This window comes from Ctenocephalides felis, unplaced genomic scaffold (genome assembly GCF_003426905.1).
Source record: "Ctenocephalides felis isolate EL2017-DRISC unplaced genomic scaffold, ASM342690v1 CF-g0.4_SCAFFOLD_03571, whole genome shotgun sequence".
Classification (NCBI taxonomy): domain Eukaryota; kingdom Metazoa; phylum Arthropoda; class Insecta; order Siphonaptera; family Pulicidae; genus Ctenocephalides; species Ctenocephalides felis.
Window position 1 is genome coordinate 64,886,181 of NW_020539725.1, and position 19,415 is coordinate 64,905,595.

General features: G+C 30.1%; 3 protein-coding genes across 3 annotated transcripts in view; 2 read left to right on the forward strand and 1 right to left on the reverse strand.

Annotated features, from left to right (window-relative positions):
• Positions 1-19,415, reverse strand: part of LOC113386502 — a 98,430-nt gene that overhangs the window by 45,863 nt on the left and 33,152 nt on the right. The window lies entirely within an intron of this gene.
• On the forward strand, positions 3,194-10,550 carry LOC113385223. Its single transcript, XM_026623046.1, has 2 exons — positions 3,194-3,256; positions 7,802-10,550. Exon 2 carries the CDS (start codon positions 7,849-7,851, stop codon positions 10,534-10,536), a length of 2,688 nt encoding a protein of 895 aa, XP_026478831.1. The 5' UTR covers positions 3,194-3,256; positions 7,802-7,848; the 3' UTR covers positions 10,537-10,550.
• Positions 10,887-12,497, forward strand: LOC113386504. The gene has a single exon (XM_026624283.1). The coding sequence runs from the start codon at positions 10,887-10,889 to the stop codon at positions 12,495-12,497; it is 1,611 nt and encodes a 536-aa protein (XP_026480068.1).

Here is a 19,415-nt window from a genome sequence, read left to right on the forward strand (position 1 = left end):
AATTTATTTTACTCTTCATAAGGTTCTGTTAAAATCCTAAGTCTTTATTCAGTGCTAACTAAAAATAAAATTTAAAAACTAAAACAATTCTATTGAAACAGTTATAAGGAGTCAAAAGTACTAACAATTTGCTAGTCTTAGTGTCCAAAACAGAAAATTTGATAATTCTTAGTTTGAGGATATGATTTTTAACTTGTAATTATAATAACATTTCACTAAAATTAAATTAACACAGTAGAGTAAATGTGCAACATATGTGTTAACTGTAAACTTGTGGGAGACATAATGCACATTTTTTCATTGGTTAAATGAAATCCTTCACAAATTCTACTTTTGTATAAATTTTCTTCAAAAAATGGTAGTCATTTTTTATATTGTGTTTTAAAGTGTTGATGTGTTCTGCGATCATAGTTTTGAATTGTTTTGGATTTTTAAAATTAATTATTTCGTGTTCTAGTAACCATTTTACTAATTTTTGGCTCGTTTCTTCTATATAAAATGATTTGCAATCTAGACAGTTAATTTTTTCTTTTTAACACTATAATTAGCAATTTGTAAAAAAATCTATACATAAAAACTAATAAATATTTTTCTACTAAAACAACTCTAAGACTAGATTTTTGATATCAATTGACATATAACGAAATTTAACGACATATTTTTAACTTGATTTATTAAATTAAATTAATACTAATTTAAATAAAAATATTATGGTTCACATAATAAATTCTTTTAATAAATGAAATAAAATTAAAGCTTTCCTCTGAAAGATTAAATAAATATCTATGTTTAATTCGAAATTATAATTTGGGTTTAAAATAATTCACAAAATATACAGTAAATATCATATTTAAATAAAAATTTTGTTATAATGTTTACATATTAAGACTTTTACTTTAAAAATTCTTGTTTTCATTAAAATATTATTTATGATTTGCATTCTAAATTAAATAATTTATTAGTGAATTTTATTTATAAATAATTACAGATGTGAGTGAATACTAAATGATGTGAATTTTCTAAAAAAAGTTATAAATTAAAGTTATTTTGGACATGGAAAATGCTTTAGAAATGAATTACCTGTTTGCTTAATTGCAAATCGACTAATTCATTTGCTGCTAAAACAATTTTTAACTGAAGTAAGTTTATATTAATAGACATTTAATTTCTTAAAAAAAAAGAACAAGGTTCATTAATGCAAAATCCCACTTACACCTAATTCTTTTTAATGTTTAACATTTTTTATATACCAAATGCTACTGTACTAGTTTCCAAACAAAGATTTCCACGCGCACACTATGAAGAAAATCTTGCAAAATTCAAATTTTGTATGGAAACAAGTATTTATACTAATTTCCATAACGAGATTTCACCAAACCTACTATGTAAGATATCTGAGGAAATATAAAATTTGTATGGAATTTAGTATAGTTCACCAATTTTTAGGGAAAAATACAAAGAAGTAAAATACAAATAAATCTAATTTCATTTTGATTAAGTTGATTTTGTATACATATCAGGGGTATGTTCATGCAACTTGCCTTAAGGCAAAATGCCACTTACAACTAGTTACTGGATAGTAGATACTTTTTATGATATGGGTGTATGTTTAATTTGCAAAGATCTAAGGTCATAGCATTGGCCTTTGCTTCGGAAAAACAATACGGTTATTGTTACGATATATAAGTATATATATATACATATATATATATATATTTATATATATATATATATATATATATATATATATATAGTTTTTCCTGACTATAATATGCGTTCACTTACCATTGTTCTATTTGATTGCTAGGTTTCCCATGTGATTCCAATCAATGAACCGTATATAATGTCTAGTATTATGTATATATATATATATATATATATATATATATATATATATATATATATATATATTACCTAAGAGTTACGTCACATAGTGTGCATATGTTAATTACAAGAAAAGTCTTACGTAATACTTTTTTTGCTCTCCTATTTCTTGCATATCGATTTCGAGTTGTATAAAAACTAGTGGTATATGGCATCGTGCCTTAAGGCAAATTGCTAGAACTTTCCGTTGCTTGATGAAATATTCGAGGCATTCTTAATGTTTCAAATAGATTATTACTAATATTGTTATTTTTATTATTCGATTAAAATATAAATTGGACGACGTCCTTTATAATAACATTAATAACATGTTATTAATTAATGACCCTCATATGTTTACATGAGAAGTAAATGAACAAAACTTGATTAAGCTGAGTTAAGACTAAAGGACCTTATCTCATATTTCTCAAGAATTATATAAAATGAATTGCAAAGTTTAAATTATTTATTTCAAATCCGAATCATCTTTGACATCTAAAAAATTTTTTTTTTGAAAATTAAAAAAAATAACTTTTACAATTCAAGAACTTTCTTAAGGAAGCCAAAAACTAATTTCTACAAACGAATTGGCCATTTTTATTATTTGTCTAAATTTTTTTAAATATTTGGTATCAAAATTATAAATATATCGCTTTCATGTTTGTGATACAACTTGTGATACAAAAAACAACGATTTTTCTTAATTACGAATATTACAAATATAATTAAAGTTTTTGCATATCATTACATTTCAAAGGTTTCTGAATATTTTGGTACAGACAAAAAAGTTAGGTGTTTATGTATATGTTCGGATACAATTTTTTTGTCAACGATTTCAGGAGCACAGATCAATTTAAATGATTGAAATGAATTAGAACTTTTTTTTTAAATTTAAAAATAATTCAGATTATCAAAATACAACATTTAGAATTAAAAAAATCCAAAGCCCATTAATATACTTGAAATAAATTATTTTAAATTCGTAATTAATTTTATACAATTCTTAAAAATATGGGATTAACAAACTACCCTTAATTAGTTTTGTGTATTTACTCTTCATGTAAATATATTTAAACCTGGTCGTACAATTTACAAGCACTTCTATTTTGTCTATAAAATACTAATAATGAAAGTTACAGTATTTATAATTATCTATTTGAAAACATTTAAAATTTGTCGAATACTTCATTACAGTACGTAAAGTTCTAGAAATTTGCCTTAGGGCACAATTCCATACAGCATTAGTTTGATTAATTATTTGTTAATATTTAACGCAATTTTAATATAGATTTTTTGCTTGAAGTAAAATATTTTTTGTTGTTTGCAGAAAACGCCAAAGAAGATCAGACAGGCTTCGGAAAAACTTGCATCAGGACCGAAATTAGTGATCCAGGTTAGTAAAAGTCTGTTTTAAATATTCATTTTTATATTTAAATGATTTATTTTGAAACATATTTAATTTGTTTAATTTTTGCTTGTAATTTCAAGAGAGATTGCTTTTATTTATTATCTTATAAAATCTTAAGTTACATATAAATATTGTACCACCATAAGGAAAGAATGCAGATATTGAAAAAAAATATAAAAATTAATATATACATAGCACTATTTTTCTGTTAAAATATTCACCAATTTTCCTGATTCTGCAAATGTATTTTAATAATTATTTTATTCATTAACTAAATTTTAATGTTAAATTTCTCTAACAAATATACCCTCTTGAAATACAAGCAAGAATTTCATGTAAATTTTCTTTTAAATTATACTTTTATACTATCGTTCAATTTATATTTATATTTATTGATTTTGTATGCTTTTTTATTTGTGCATTATTGTTTGAATTTTTTGTGATTTTGTGTTTATGATATGTTTTGACTTTTTTGCTCTAAAAAATTTCTAAAAGTTTTTTGTTGTTTTTGTCCATCATTGCTCTATTTATGTGCATGATTGCATAATAAACTAAAACTAATATCATAATTTAAAATATAATAAATAGAACATTGCTTCTATATTATATTTATCATAGCCTTTCCAACGAAAGAAAATTAAATAAAAAAAAATAGCATCATATGCAATTCGAATAAAATGAAATTATTCAGAAAAATATTTTTTTCTTAATTAATAATTTTTACCTCTTAAAAAAAACTATATAAAAAATAGTATTTTTTATGTAGATTTATCTAATAAAAATTGCAAATTGTTAATTATTTTAAATTATAATAATAAACAATAAGGAAAATAAATTCTCTTAATTAAAAAAATATGTTTTAAAGACCTGAAGTTAATATCAGTATTAATTCCTAATCCAACTAATTGCTACATACAATTAAATTAAATTTCTCTGATTTTGTGTTTGTTACAAAACTAAAACATAGTTTTATGAATAAAAGTTTATTATATTCCAACTACTATTGTTTAGAATTAGTTTAGTGTTCTGTTATTTTTTAAAATATTTTTTTATTGTTTTACCAATTAGCAGTCAACTAATGACGTTTGCCTATATTAACGCAATAGACAGTGGTGTATTTTGTGAAAACATCAAGAAAATATGCAAAATACATGTTAACCTATTCCCAGTCGTACTGAACGTGATTACAAAATTTCATAGAAATCGTCAAGTCGTTTCGGAGGAGTTTAAGGACGAACATACTAAAATCTATAAAGTCTTAACAGTGCAAGAATTTTCATTCAAAAGTGTGAAAATTTAAGGTTAAGAATCAAGTAAAAATCAAATGGTGGCTAAACTTGATTACGAAGTTTTATGAAAATCGGTCAAGCCGTTTCGAAGGAGTATTGGGTCTAACATACTAAAATCGCTAGTATTAGAATTTTTTAAAGTATTTTTTCCCGATCCTGAATACACCACTAGTAAAAAGTCTTAACAATGCAAGAATTATTATTTATGTGTTGTGAATGGATTGCTAAATCGTATTTGGAGCTTAGTTCGATTTTTGCTACACTAACAGAATGTGTAAATAAGTTACAGTCCTAATTGGATGATGATGAGAATTGCAGAGGCGGATTTAAATAGATAAATGACACTTGTAATTGGAAATATTGAAAAAATAATTAATTTTTAGTAATAAATTAGTGGTCTTTAAGAAATTTTGCTGGAACTTTCTGTACTTGATGAATTTTAAATGTTTTGGAAATGGATTATTATAAATACTGTAAGTTTTATCAATTGTATTTCATAGACAAATTATAACAACTTATGAATTACCTGACCTTGATTAAATTAGACTTAAATGCAAGGACCTTATCTCACATTTCTAAAAATTATATATATATAGCCTATTAAAGCTTGTCTTCAATTTTACATAAAATTGAAAAAGTGCTCCGCCAAGTCACATTCTAAACAAACTTGTGAATATGATTATACCAGGTTGTAACTTAGACTGTGTCTAGGGATCTTCTTTGTTTTCTTCAATAATTTTCACAAAATCGAAAAAGTGCTCCTTTCAAGTCACATGCTAAATGCAATTGCGAATATATTTGTACTAGGTCGTAACTTGGACTGTGCCTATAGTAACTTCTTTTTTTTCTCAATAATTTACACAAAATTGACAATTTGCTCACATTCTAAACGCCCTTGCAAATATATTTGTACTAGGTTGTACCTTAGATTGTGTCTTGATTGGCTGTTTTTCTCACTTTTTTCAATAATTTCATTTTTTTAAATAATTTTTACAAAATTGTAAAAGTGCTCCTCTAAAGTCACATTCTAAACGCTCTTGCAAATATATTTGTACCAGGTTGTAACTTAAATTGTGCCTATACGGGCTGTTTTTCACTTTTATTCACTAATTTTCACAAAATTGGAAAAGTGTTGCTTTGAAGTCAGATTGCAATTGTGCAATTGTGAATATATTTGTACTATATTGTAACTTAGACTGTGCCTAGACAGGCTGTTTTTTTTTCAATAAATTTCACAAAATGGGAAATTTTTTCCTTTAAAGTCACAATCTAAACGCTCTTGCAAATATATTTGTACTAGGCTGTAACTTAGACTGTGCTTATTCGGGCTCTTCTCCATTTTTTCCAAAAACCTCCACAAAATTAAAAAAATTCTAGTTCGATTTTTACGATTCCACTATTCATTTCTACTACTTCCACTGAACACAAATAAATATTAACATTTAAAAAAAACATTTATTTACATTTTTTCCCTTAATTCGCCTCTGCACTTCAGCATACTCATTTACTTAGCAATCTAGACATTCGCTATCCTTATCACTCTCTCGTAAACGGAAAGAGATACGAGATTGCTATACGTATAGCTATCCCTATCACTCTCTTGTTGGCGGAAAGAGATGCAAGATTGTGTGTACATATATAGTGTGGTGAATAAATACAAGTCTATATTTGTAAAATGATACTTTTAAAAGGGTCTCTGGTTATGTAGTTTACTCAAAATAAATTTTGCACACTTGTAAAAAAAAATATGGTAATGGAATTAGTGGTTTGAGGCAAATTGCTGGAACTTCCCGTACCGAAAATAATCGAGGGATTTTAAATGTTTTCAAATAGATTATTATAAATGCTGTAACTATCATTTTTCGTATTTTATATACAAAATATATTAGTTTTCGATAAATTAGACGACCAGGTTTATATATGTTTACATAAAAAGTAACAAAAACAAAACTTGATCATGCGGAGTTGAAGTCGGAGGACCTTATCTCATATTTCTAGGAATTACATAAACTGCATTGCAAAGTTACAATTATTTAATTTAAGTATATAAGTGAGCTTTAGCATTTAAGCTAGAATTAAAGAAATTAAATTCAGAATCATTTTTAATACTTATTTTTTTTTTTAAAGGAAATTAAAAAAAATATTTAAATTTAAATAATAAAATATTATTTCATATTTTTTTATTTTTAAAATAATCAAAGAATATTTAATATTTAATACTTCTCACAAGTTTTAAAACAATAATTTTTTTTTTTAAATTTTGGAATCTTTCATCAAACTACAAAAAAAAAATTCTTTGGGCCCCAAACACACTTTTAATTTCTGAAATTAATTTTCAAAATGATAAATTTGAAAAATTGACATAATTTATGAAATTTTATATATTTAATAAGTATACACCATATTTACATCTAGAACCCTCAAATCACGAAGAATAAGCCTAGTAACATTAATTTAATTTTTTTTTGTAATTTTTTACACCAAATTGTAAAAATGCTCTTGTAAAGTCACATTTTAAACGCTCTTACAAATATATTAGTACCAGGTTGTGACTTAGACTGTGCTTATACAGGCTCTTCTTTGTTTTTTTTAATAAAAAATTCGCAAAATTAGAAATTTGCTCCTTTAAAGTCACATTCTAAACGCCCTTGCAAATGTATCTGTACTAGATTGTAACTTAGACTGTGCCTAGACAGGCTGCATTTTATCTTTTTTGCAATAATTTTCACAAAATTGGACATTTGTACTTTTAAAGTATTTTTGATAATTAAAAAATATTTTTTGGAATATAAAAATTATTATTAAAATTAAATATGAAAAATATATTTTTCTAACTTCTGAAAAAATCGAAAAATAATTAATATTTAATACTTCTCACACGTTTCCTCGAATTATTTTACTCTGTAAATCTCAAATTGCTTAAAACAAATGTTTCTGCAGGTCGTTCTTTTGTATAAACAAGTGTCAAAATATTTTTATGCAATTTTTTTCAAAAAAAATATTCTACACACACACGATGAAGAATGTCTGTCGAAATTGAAATTTTGTATGGAAAAAAGTATTTATACTAATTTCCATAATTAAATTTCATCAAACGTATTTTATAAAATATCTTATCAAAGTTCTTGCAACTTGCCTCAAGGCATAACACCACTTACAACTAGTTCCATCACCCATTACCCCGTGCAATTTTTTTCCATGAGTAAACTATCACCCAGCTCTCTCTCTATTTGTGTACTAGATAAGGCAACAAATTTAAATCTAACATCGGTCAGTGACAAAGCAACAATGCAAGAGTCGACTACAAATTCATCCACTACGACCAGTAGATCGAAAAAACGTCGAAATCGACGCAAATGTCGAAAAATCGACACGTCGAACATCGAAGACGACCCAGAAGACAGTGGTGACACCACTAAAAAATCACATGATGAAGTAGAAAATTCAGTTAGTGATAAAACAAATTGTGATTTAGTTGTAAGTAGTGATGGGAATAGATCTAGACCTAGACGCGAATGTCAAAAAATCGACACGTCGAACATCGAAGAGGATCAAGAAGATAGTGGTGACCCCGCTAAAAAATCACATGATGAGATAGAAAATTCAGTTAGTGTGAATGATTTATCTGTGAATGATAAAACAAATTGTGATTTAGTTTTAAGTAGTGATGGGAATGGATTTAGGCCTATATCGGATTTTTTTAGTGATGGGAATAGATCTAGGCCTTTGTCGGATTTTGTGAGTGATGATATTCCGACGACTTTGGTGAAATTGACTGGTGGTGTTGTCATCACAGATTTGGATGATGATTGTGTGATTTTAGGTGAGATTGATATAGGTAGTGATGAGAAACTTAATAGGACTAGTTGTGAAAGTTTAGGCCAAGTGTGTAGTGTTAGTACAATAGTGATACCCGAAACAAGTGTTCAAAAAAGTGAATCCGAAAACGAACTGTCTACCTTCAAAGACTATTTACTATCCAAAACTTCAGAACAATACCGTGTAGATTCCCCAGATTTGCCCAAGCAAAAACTAGCAACCAAGAAGAGTCGGAGTTTGGATGAAGACGACACAGGCTTCAAAATTACAGAAGCAGTTTCTAGTGACTCCGTCAACGCACCTTCAGAATGCCAAGCAGTGATCTCCGAAGTCGATTCTGAGGTCGAATGGGAAACTGCAGAAGAACTTGACGTCGAAGAAGAAAACAGCACTCTGGATCTACAAGATTTGTCCGACACATGCGACTCCGAGGTCCTAATCAGCGACTTCCAAATGGAAAATTTTGATGTCCTACCAGTAGAAATCACTGACTTCAAGACCGCCGAAGACGATGGTAAAAATAAAACCGATGCTTTGAACGAAATGCGTATCCGACGTGCCCGTAAACGTGCAGCCTTGGAGTCCCACTTTTTACCCCAATTGACAAACCCAAGATATTTAGACGTCATCCAGGAAGAAAGTGAAAGCAGTGGCAGCAAACGCAATAGTACCGACTTTTTGGATTTCATGCGCACCAACGACGAGTACGACTTGGATGATGATGTTTTTGAAGACCCTGATTCCTACAAAGCCAGATACAAAGGTCCTCAGGAGGTAATGCGTAATTGGACGTGCGGTAAATTTTTAAACCGTGAAACTGGTGAAATGATGCTTGTCCGGGGCCAAGATAGTGCCAACGAGTGCTTGTTGCTAGGCACAAAACTTGTGGACACTGAGGCACCTACATCAATATGCAGCGACTGGGTTAAAACTAACTTGCAGGAAAGTTTTGATGAGGCTCCTGAGGTCGTGTATTTGGAGGAAACACCTTCAAGCAGCACTGGAAGTGTCAACGATGATGTAGATGATAGTGGGGGGCGCTTTAGCCCCGAGTTTGATATTGAAAATGTTGATTTGGTGTTGAGGGGGTACGATGCCCTCACACGCAAAGCCCTGGCAGAAAACAAGATGACTGATGAGAAAGGAGACAAGGACAAAATTTGTACTGACTATGATGAGAAAGGAGACAAGGACAAAATTTGTACTGATTATGATGAGAAAGGAGACAAGGACAAAATTTGTATCGATTACGATGAGACAGGTATAGGTGTAGATAAAGTAGTTTTATTACCTGACAGTGAAGGATCTTCCCGTTGTTCCTCTCGTGCAACATGCGTGCCACGCATGCAAAGTCTCGAAGAAGAGTTCACGGATCAACCAAATGATTGTTTTGCAGGAGGAGTTGGGCCGACATCCCTGAGGACCTTGTGTCTGCGGGCTATTGCTGCCCAACCTTACGGCGAGGACATTCTTCAAGAACTGGCGGAGGTTGCTCGGAACTTGGATATGAATACCAGGAAAGAGTGCAAAAGGTTTGTACGAGATGTTAAGGTTACAACACCACCTGTGGGCATGGGGAGACGATTGAGCACGGGATCGAAATCACCGCCCATTGGGAGTGAGGAGGGTTATCAGAATTTCAGGAGGCAGTCTGGTCCGGAGGAAAAGAATCTGATGGATTTGATGTCACCAATAATGACTGATGATGAATTGGCATCGTCGGAGGCATCCAGGGTGCCTCCAAGACCTGATTTAATAGATCTGGTTACCATTAAGTCTCCAACGCCCACAAATACCAAAGATCAACAGTGGGTTTTAGGAGTGCCCACTAAAAGCGATCCAGGTGTTTTGATGTGCTTATCCAAAAAGCAAACTGAAGTCAAAATTGAACCAAACACCGCCGATGCGATTTTGGATTTGCACGAGAAGTATTTGGAACGTGTGACATCTCCAGATTTTAGTGCCATACCTAGGCGCACCTTGGATCACTATGAGACTACACGTGTTGAAAATTTGTACAAATCTGAGATTTTAAAAACTGAAAACAGTCAGAGTGATGGTACCGATGTGATGTTCAGGAAAACTTTGAAAGTTGGGAGGATCCTGAATACTCTGCTGATGACAGGACTAAAAGGTTGCTCAAGAATGAACTGTTAAGGACTTGCAAGTCCAGTTGTTCAATACCTTACACGTTGGAACAAGATACCAGCAATGTCGATCAGTCAAGTATTGACAGACTCCATAGGTTGTACAAAAGTGAACTACGTTTGGCACAACCCAATGACCTAAGTACCAAACGCAAAATATCTTGCCCAAAAACCGATGATGCATCCTGGATCAAACTCTACGATGCCTCGAGTGACAAAAATTGCGAGGAAAGCATCACCAATCGTTTAACCCAAGACAAAAAAGGTTCCACGGTATCCTTAAACGAACCACAAACAGCCACCAAACATCACGTTGACACCAGACGATTTTCTTTGCCCAAAGAGTTGCACGAGAAACAGATGCAGTACATTTTGGAAAAAGAACGACAGATCCAGAAGGAAATCGATGACTTGCAAAAGGAGAAGGAACTTTTGCATTTGGAGGAACTGGTTGCAAAAACTAGGCAGAAGGCTGAAGATGCCAGGAGTAAAGGAGAGCCTGTTAAATCTGGAGTTGATAGGCGTGGGAAGAATAGAATTTTTGATAGCAAATTCAAAGTTTTGGATGAAATTAGTGAGTTGGATGATTGTGTTGAACGTTTGGAACGACTTGCTGAGGAAGCTAGGAAGGAGGATGGTGTCGAGGCTTGTCTAAAACCCGAGGCTTGTCTAAAACCCGAGGCTTGTTTAAAACCCGAGGCTTGTCTAAAACCCGAGGCTTGTCTAAAACCCGAGGCTTGTCTAAAACCCGAGGCTTGTCCAAAACCTTTGGGCGCCCACCAAAAATTATTTGGTGAGTTAACACCGCACCAACGTTTGATGAAGGAAATTGAAGAGATTGAGAAGTTGAAGTACCCACTTTCAAGAAGTATAGACCAGGATTTTTATGAACTTAAGAAGACATCGGAGGAACCTGAACCGCCAAATCCTTTCAAGAAGTACTTTGATAAAGATTTCAACAGTTCAGAATTAATCCCTAATTTCTCCAGTATTAGGAAAAGTTATTCGCACCAAGATATCTCCCAGACCAGCAAAAAATTTGTTACCACAAGTGCACCAAACACACCACAAAAACAAACCAAAAAGTTAGACTTGATATCACCAGAAGAGCGTTTACGTGACCAAATGTACTCAGAATACATGTCCAAAGTAGCTGAACGTGAAAATCGTAAACACCTACACGTCATAAAATTATCCAAACATCACCAAGAATTAGAACATACTGAAACCTCCAAATTGAAAGCCAAGATTGAGATCAACATGTCTGCACAAATCGAGAACGAGTTTATGGAAAAAGTTAGGAAACGTTGTGATAAATTTGGACTCCAAAATGCGGAAGATGAGGCCCAAGAAGACTTGGCACAATCTGTACCAAACTTGAAAGTATTCGATGGTGTTGGTGTTGATATCTGTGATGGTACCAAGTTGCCAAAACATTTGCTGGAATTTGCAAAACTGGGGACAGATGATAAATCACAAAACCTGGCATGCACTCACGAGCAAGTCACGGTAAACCAAAGGGTTGCTCCTGCAAAACCTAAAAGTGAATTTACTGAGGTTGTGGAGTTCCAAAATTTGATGTCCGACGTGTCCGATGAAGAGGCGTCTAAACTTTTCGATCTTCTGGTCAAGGAAGAAAAACAAAACAAGTACCAGGATGTTGAGGATATTCGGAAGGAAGAGGAGCGTTTGGTGAAAGTTGTCCATCAGGATGTTGAGGATTTTCCTGGAGCCATCAGGAAGGAAAAAGAGCATTTGGTGAAAGTTGTCAGGAAAGAAGAGCAGAAATTGGTGGACGTTGTCCATCACGATGTTGAAGATATCCCTGAATCCATCAGGAAGGAAGAGCGGCATTTGGTTGTCCAAAAGGCGAATGGTGAGTCAAGACTTATCAGAATGAGATATTTTGGAATCGTGGCTTTTGTTGCTGTGGTTTTGGGATGGAAACTTGCTAAAAATGCCTTGAAATAACATTCTAATTTGATGTGCAACGTTTTTTTTGGATGTGATGTCTCTGTGAGATATTAAAATGACTAACAGTTTTTTTTTGTGAAAAATAATTATACCTAAAGGATAATATTTTGAGTTTCTTGTAAGTGAAGTATTGTCTTTTTTGTATAAATTTGTCTTGATATTAAACTATTATTATTATTATTATTTTATATATAAGAATTTAGTTATTAACTAAATTAAGTATTAGTTTATCGAAAGGAATGATATTTTTGTTCTAGTTGTTTTTGTTGCTGTTGATATTAACATTAACATTGTTGTATTCAATGTGATATTAGTTCTAATAAATCTTAGAGACTGAATTGAAAAGATTTTGGTTTTGTTTGAATTGTTTGCGTTTTTGAAATAACTTAATAATAAATAACTAATTATTTATCTAAAATTAGAAATATTCGAAGAGATTTTCAGAGATTTTCAGAGATTTCTGAATATTTAACATACCTTAGAAAATATTTGTGTGTTTGTATGTATTTTTAAATACAGTTATTCAAAAAATGAAAGTTAGTAGGCAGGTAGACAGGTAGATATGTAGGTTAATCTTTAGGTAAACATATAAAAAGGCATAAAGGTAAATGAATAATCAGGTGAAAGGATAGAAAGATAGACAGGTGGATAGATAGACAGATAGAAAGATAGACAGCTTTATAAATACACAGGTTTATAACTATGCAGGCTTATAAATTATTATTATTATAAATTATAGATAGACAGGTTTATAAATGGATAGGTTTTTAAATAGCCAGGTTTTTACATGTGCAAGTGTTTGAATGAATAGGTTTGAAAGTGGACAGGTTTATGAATAGACGAGTATTTGAATAGACAGGTTTGTAAATAGATGGGTAATTTGAGAGGTTTATAAATAGATATACAGGTTTATAAATAGACATACAGGTTTATGAATAGACAGGTTTGTAAATAGACAGGTTTATAAATAGACAGGTTTATAAATAGACAGGTTTATAAATAGACAGGTTTATAAATAGACAGGTTTATAAATAGACAGGTTTATAAATAGACAGGTTTATAAATAGACAGGTTTATAAATAGACAGGTTTGTAAATAGACAGGTTTGTAAATAGACAAGTTTGTAAATTGACACATAATAAATAGGCAGGTTTATAAATGGACAGGTTTATAAATGGACAGACAGGTTAGTAAATAGGCAGACAAGGTTGTAAATGGACAGATAAGTTTATAAGTGAACAGACAGGTTCATAAATGAACAGTGACCTAAACTTTATTGGAAAAACCAATATTTTTGAAAATTAGTTCATACCAAAAAACCGGTTTCAACCGGTTGGGAGTTTTTATAACAAAAATTTTACTCGAATATTTTTTTCTAAATATGAATATTGTGTCTAAACTTTATATTTAACAGAATTTGGTTTTAACTTGGAATTTACCAAAAAAACCGGTTATAAAAAATATTTGCTTTACTATTCTTTTTTTAAATATGAAGATTTTGGCGACTAAACTTTATATTTAAACTTTGCTCGTATATTATTTAATATAAACAAATCATAGTTTTAACTAGGGTTTATTCAAAAACTGACATTTTAGAAAATCGCTTCATACCTAAAAACCGTATGAAGTTTTTATAATAATTATTGGCTCGACTAGTTTGTTTTTAAATATGAAGATTGTGCCGGCTAAATTTTATATTTAAACTTCTCTCGTATATTATATAATATAAACAAATATTTCTAAATTTAGTTTCAACAAACTTCTGCATTTTTTTGTTAACTTCAACTAATTATAAGTTTTTTTTGTAAAAATTATGAATTATTTTAAGAATTTAATTTCTTATCAAATGTTTATTACCAACTTCTACTTATATCTAATCTAGATAAATCCAAGGTCTCTTTGTATTTATTTTGACGACGATAAATTATTTTATAATATCAGAACCAATTTTAACGATTATAATTTTTTTTCGCAGGAACCAATTACTAAATTTAAAGATAAATCGTCTCAAAATTAATTTAAAGCAAAATGTGATCATTTTTGATTTATATATAATTAGATTAATGCATTAATTATTTAATTCAACTACTATTTGTGTAGGCCTTAAATATTCGTCGAAAATCTTAAATGCTAGTTTATGGTATAAGCAATTTTTCTAACTTTTTCTTACACGATCTTTAAATAAAATACTTTGTCCAACATTTAACTTCAGAAGCTTTTAAATTTTCGGAGTCGTCTTTGAGAAAACATCGACCTCTATTTAAATACCTAAAAATACTTTTATCTATCCTAATATTTTTAATTTATATTTATTACTTTTTTCTCACATATTTCTGCAAAATTAATCATACCATCTTGTGTCTTGCGTCTCTGTTCAATAAATTTTTAACAAATTTTGTGGTCCATTATCAATCATCATTATGTCTAAAAGTGTCGTTTTTGTGAAAAATTTCTGTATGATTATTTTATTATCAAGAAATTATGGTTTAAATTTTTATTAAATATCAGTGACAATAAGGAAAATTATACACGAGCACAAGATCAAAATATCTGGTAGCGTGCCCTCAAAATTGCCCTTGGAAAACAAACCAAAAAAAATTTTTGGTGATAGAGATTTGGGACTTTTGGAAGAAATCAGCAGGTCTTTAGTTCTTGCTGGAGATTTTTTGGCCAAACGTGGTATGATAATAATTTATTTTAATTTAATAAATAACCTAAAAACCAAAAATCATAAGTATAATAATTATAATAAATAAATAATCTGTCTGGGTAAAGTTGCGTAACGAATTTTTTTTAAGCTCTGGTCTACTTCTTTAATTTATTAATATTTTTAAAAATCTATAGTTGATTTTTTGGAAATTGTAATCCTAAATTTATTGTTCAGATTTTTGTAAATTTTTTGGAATTTTAGAAACTGTGATATGCAACTAAAACAATTTTAATAAAAATAAACACTTTTAAATTAAAGGATCTCTTCCATATAAATTTCTATTATGGTGTTCCTCGAGGTTAGACATTCGGACCACATTCTTGCTCATTTAAAAAAGTAGTACCTTTTTTTCATAAAATTGAATAAGATCGATTTTTGTATGTTTATATATTTGTGTGTATGTATGTTTGTTTGCATTATCAAAGTTCTAACGATTTAGTACGATTGAATCAGATTATTAGCTAATGGCTCCACGCACGATCCATTTTACTATAAATAGCTACAGCCCACACGATATATTAAAATTACAACGATTCAAAAAGGATATACTCATTATGTACAAAATATATATATATATATATATATATATATATATATATATATATATAGTGTATAATGCAAACCGCAAAGTTTATATTTGGATTTTTAAACTGGCTATAAAGCTCAAATTCATAATTGATTATAAAGTCAATTGCTATTTATTGTTCAGGTTTTTTTAGTAACTTTTTAGTAACTTTTTAGTTATTAAAATAAAGAATAAAAATGTTATTTTAACAGCTAAATAATATTATTTGTTGATTAAATATATCATTTCAATATTTTATATGGAAGTTCATGCAACTTGCCTCAAAGCAAAATGCCACTCAAAATATTCTTAACGACTTGACTTCTAAAATATATTTTATTTTTTCAAAAATTCCAATTTGAATAGCATATTGTCACTGTTTTATATGCATGACGAGTATACACGTCAAGACATAAAATTTTGTCTATGATGGTATATTCATCAATACATAAAGATGTCACTTTCCTATGTCGAGTATATTCGCCAACACTTAAAATTCTGTCACTTGACAATGACGATACAAAAATAGTTAACATTTGTCCATGACGAGTATGTTTATCAATATATAAAATTCTTCTACTTCTTCATGACGAGTATATTCCTCGATGCATAAGATGTTGTCACTTTTTTATGACGAGTTTATTTGTCAATACATAAAATTCAGTCACTCTCCATTATATTTAAATTTTGAAACTTGACCATGACGAGTATATATGTCAAACACAAAATTTTTCCATTCTCCATGACCAGTATGTTCGTCAAGACACAAAATTCTGCTATTTTTCTATTACGAGTATACTCCTCAAACACAAATATTTTGCCACTCGTCATTACATGTAGTACACTTGTCATTTGTCAATGACGAGTATACTCGTCAATTCACAAAATTCTGACACTTATCTATGACTAGTACATTTGTCAATACATAAAACTCTGCTCCTGGTTCATGACTAGTATATTTGTCAATACATAAAATTCTGTCAATTTTTCATGACGAGTATACTTGTTAATACATAAAATTTTGTTTTTTGTCCATGGCGAGTATATTCGTCAATACAGAAAATTGTGCTACCATTCTATGACGTGTATATTTATCAAAACCAAAATTCTGCCACTTTCTATGACAAGTATATTTGTAATAGACAAATTTCTACCACTTTTTTATGAACCTGCGAGTACACTCGACAAGACATAAGATTGTATCATTTGTCCATGACGAGTACATTCGACAATACGTAAAATTTTGTCACTTGACTATGTCGAGTATATTCGTCAATACAAAATATTCTGCCACTTTTTCATTACGAATAAATTTGTCAATACATAACACTTTGTCACTTTTCCATGACGAATATATTTGTCAATATACAAATTTTATGTCAGTTATAAAAAATAGTCCAGGATTCTACCTTAACCTCGGTCAGCTTGGTAACAAGCAGTATGGCATCAATTTTAGCTTGTAGATTTTAATTCGGACTTTAAATATTCAACATGCGCTACGACACACTAGTCTTGGTTTCAATCTCAATTTAGGGAAACTTGATATTAAGCAGTATAACAAATTTCTACTTGAGATCATGGATATCGAATATAATCTCAAGTAAAATTCGCCTCTAGCAAACATTTTCTTCAACACATATAGATATATAAAATTCACATAATAAAGTGGTTGACTAATGGGTTGATCTCGAGAAAAATATTGGTATACATAAATATATATATATATATATGTGTGTGTGTGTGTAATATAAATTATTGCATAACATTAGCCTTGTTTCGTTCGTAAAGTATGAATAACAGTTTTGGCAAAGTGTCAAGAACGATATTTCTGGCGACTGAGTCTGCGACTTTTTTATGTGTTACAAGAAATATTGACCAACTATATAGGACGGATAGTCTTTTGCACCAACTTGGGTACAAAAACTAAGGGTCACATAATAATAATAATAAATTTCTTAACAAACTTTTTGTTTTCTTGGTCTTTTCTTTTAAAACATCAACCACTTGCATTTTTTTATTTCCAATCCCTCCAATCCTTCTATTATATTTTCGATGACGTTGTGAAGGAGGCACTTTTTTCAGCATGGATCCAAACCAGTTCTCTTTTCTTTTCAGGACAGCTTTTTCTTTGTCCTTTTTTTTCAGGACTTTTTCATTTGCTATTTATCATCACTATTCAAAATTCTCCAGATAGTCCTTATCGTCCTTTCTTAGAGTCCATATCTCTGATTCGTACAGAGCTACTACAAGCCTCTTCGATAAGTCATACATAATACTTTTATACGATTTCAATTTCTATAAAAGTTTCCTGAAACAGGCAACGGTCATTTCACACTGTTTTGTTTTCGTACTGTCAAAATTAGTTGAAATTTCTGATTTGAACTGAGATATTTATTATAGCCTATAACCTAAGTTGGATATATATGCATACGATGAGTCAAAAAAATTTTAAATCGGTTCAGTAGTTTAGGAGTACATTCAGGACAAACATCGTGATACCATCTTTTTTCTCTTTCTCGCTCTCTGTTTTTTGCTCCCTCTTTCTTCCTCTATTTATCATTCTCTCTCTGTCAAAATTAAATGAATTTTTAAAATTATAATATTTCTAAATTAATCTGAAATTTTTATTCTACCCTATAACCTAAGTTGGAGACAAATGCACAGGGTGAGCGAATAAAATTTAAAATCGGTTTAGTAGTTTAGGAGCACATTCCGGACAAACATCGTGATACAAACTTTATCCCAAAAAATCATTGGCCACCACTGAATCCTATACCTGTCCGCCTGTATGTTGTTACAAAATTTTGTATGTTCAGATGTATATTTTGAGTTGACGCTGATTGGATTTATTAGGCCTATTAGACCAAAGGAAAAACTGATTGATATATTATATATGTTTTAAAATCTTGCCTTTTGATATTATAGAGGAAATTCAGAAAGATATTTAACATTTCCATTAAATTAAAAGAGGAACTGCTCCTAATATTTCGTAATGCTAGTTGTTTTCGATTTTTAAGTTTCTCTAGTTGCACCTAGATGTAGGTCTTCATTTAGTTTTCATATAGTATTTCTTATAGAAATAAGTTTTTGGGAGTTTGAGTCCTAATTACCAATTAGGAGTGATGTCACGATGCATCTCATACAAAATAAGTTTTGTCGTATCAGGGCGTAAAACTTCTTGTAAAAGGTTCACATACTAGATGTTTTTTTATATATTTCTGAATATTGTGTTTTTTGTAATTGTTATCATGTCCTCATTTTTTCTGCAACGCTGAGGAATTGCCCAATATAGAAATACAAATAGGAACATAAAACCGTTTTATGTCCTACGATATTTTACATGATGCCTCGTTCGTCTTTTATTGACTGAGACCTTGAATTCAAATAAAGCGCCGTTTTATGATCTTTTCCGGTGTTATACTGAATACCCAAATCGTTTCATGATACTCCATTTCAAAATCCATAGGTTTGGGTATAACATTCATAGAAACATTAAACCAAAAATTATACAATTGAAGTAGGAATGAACTAAATAATCTAGATTAACAGATTTGCCTTAAAAAAGTTATCAAGCTATTGGAAAGTAAAGAGAGAAAAAGTATAATATCTACACGTATTCACAAAACATGGTTTTATAACT

Excerpts from the sequence above, each read along its gene's own strand:
- LOC113385223 (XM_026623046.1), top strand. The coding sequence starts at position 7,849 with ATGCAAGAGTCGACTACAAATTCATCCACTACGACCAGTAGATCGAAA.
- LOC113386504 (XM_026624283.1), top strand. The coding sequence starts at position 10,887 with ATGCAGTACATTTTGGAAAAAGAACGACAGATCCAGAAGGAAATCGAT.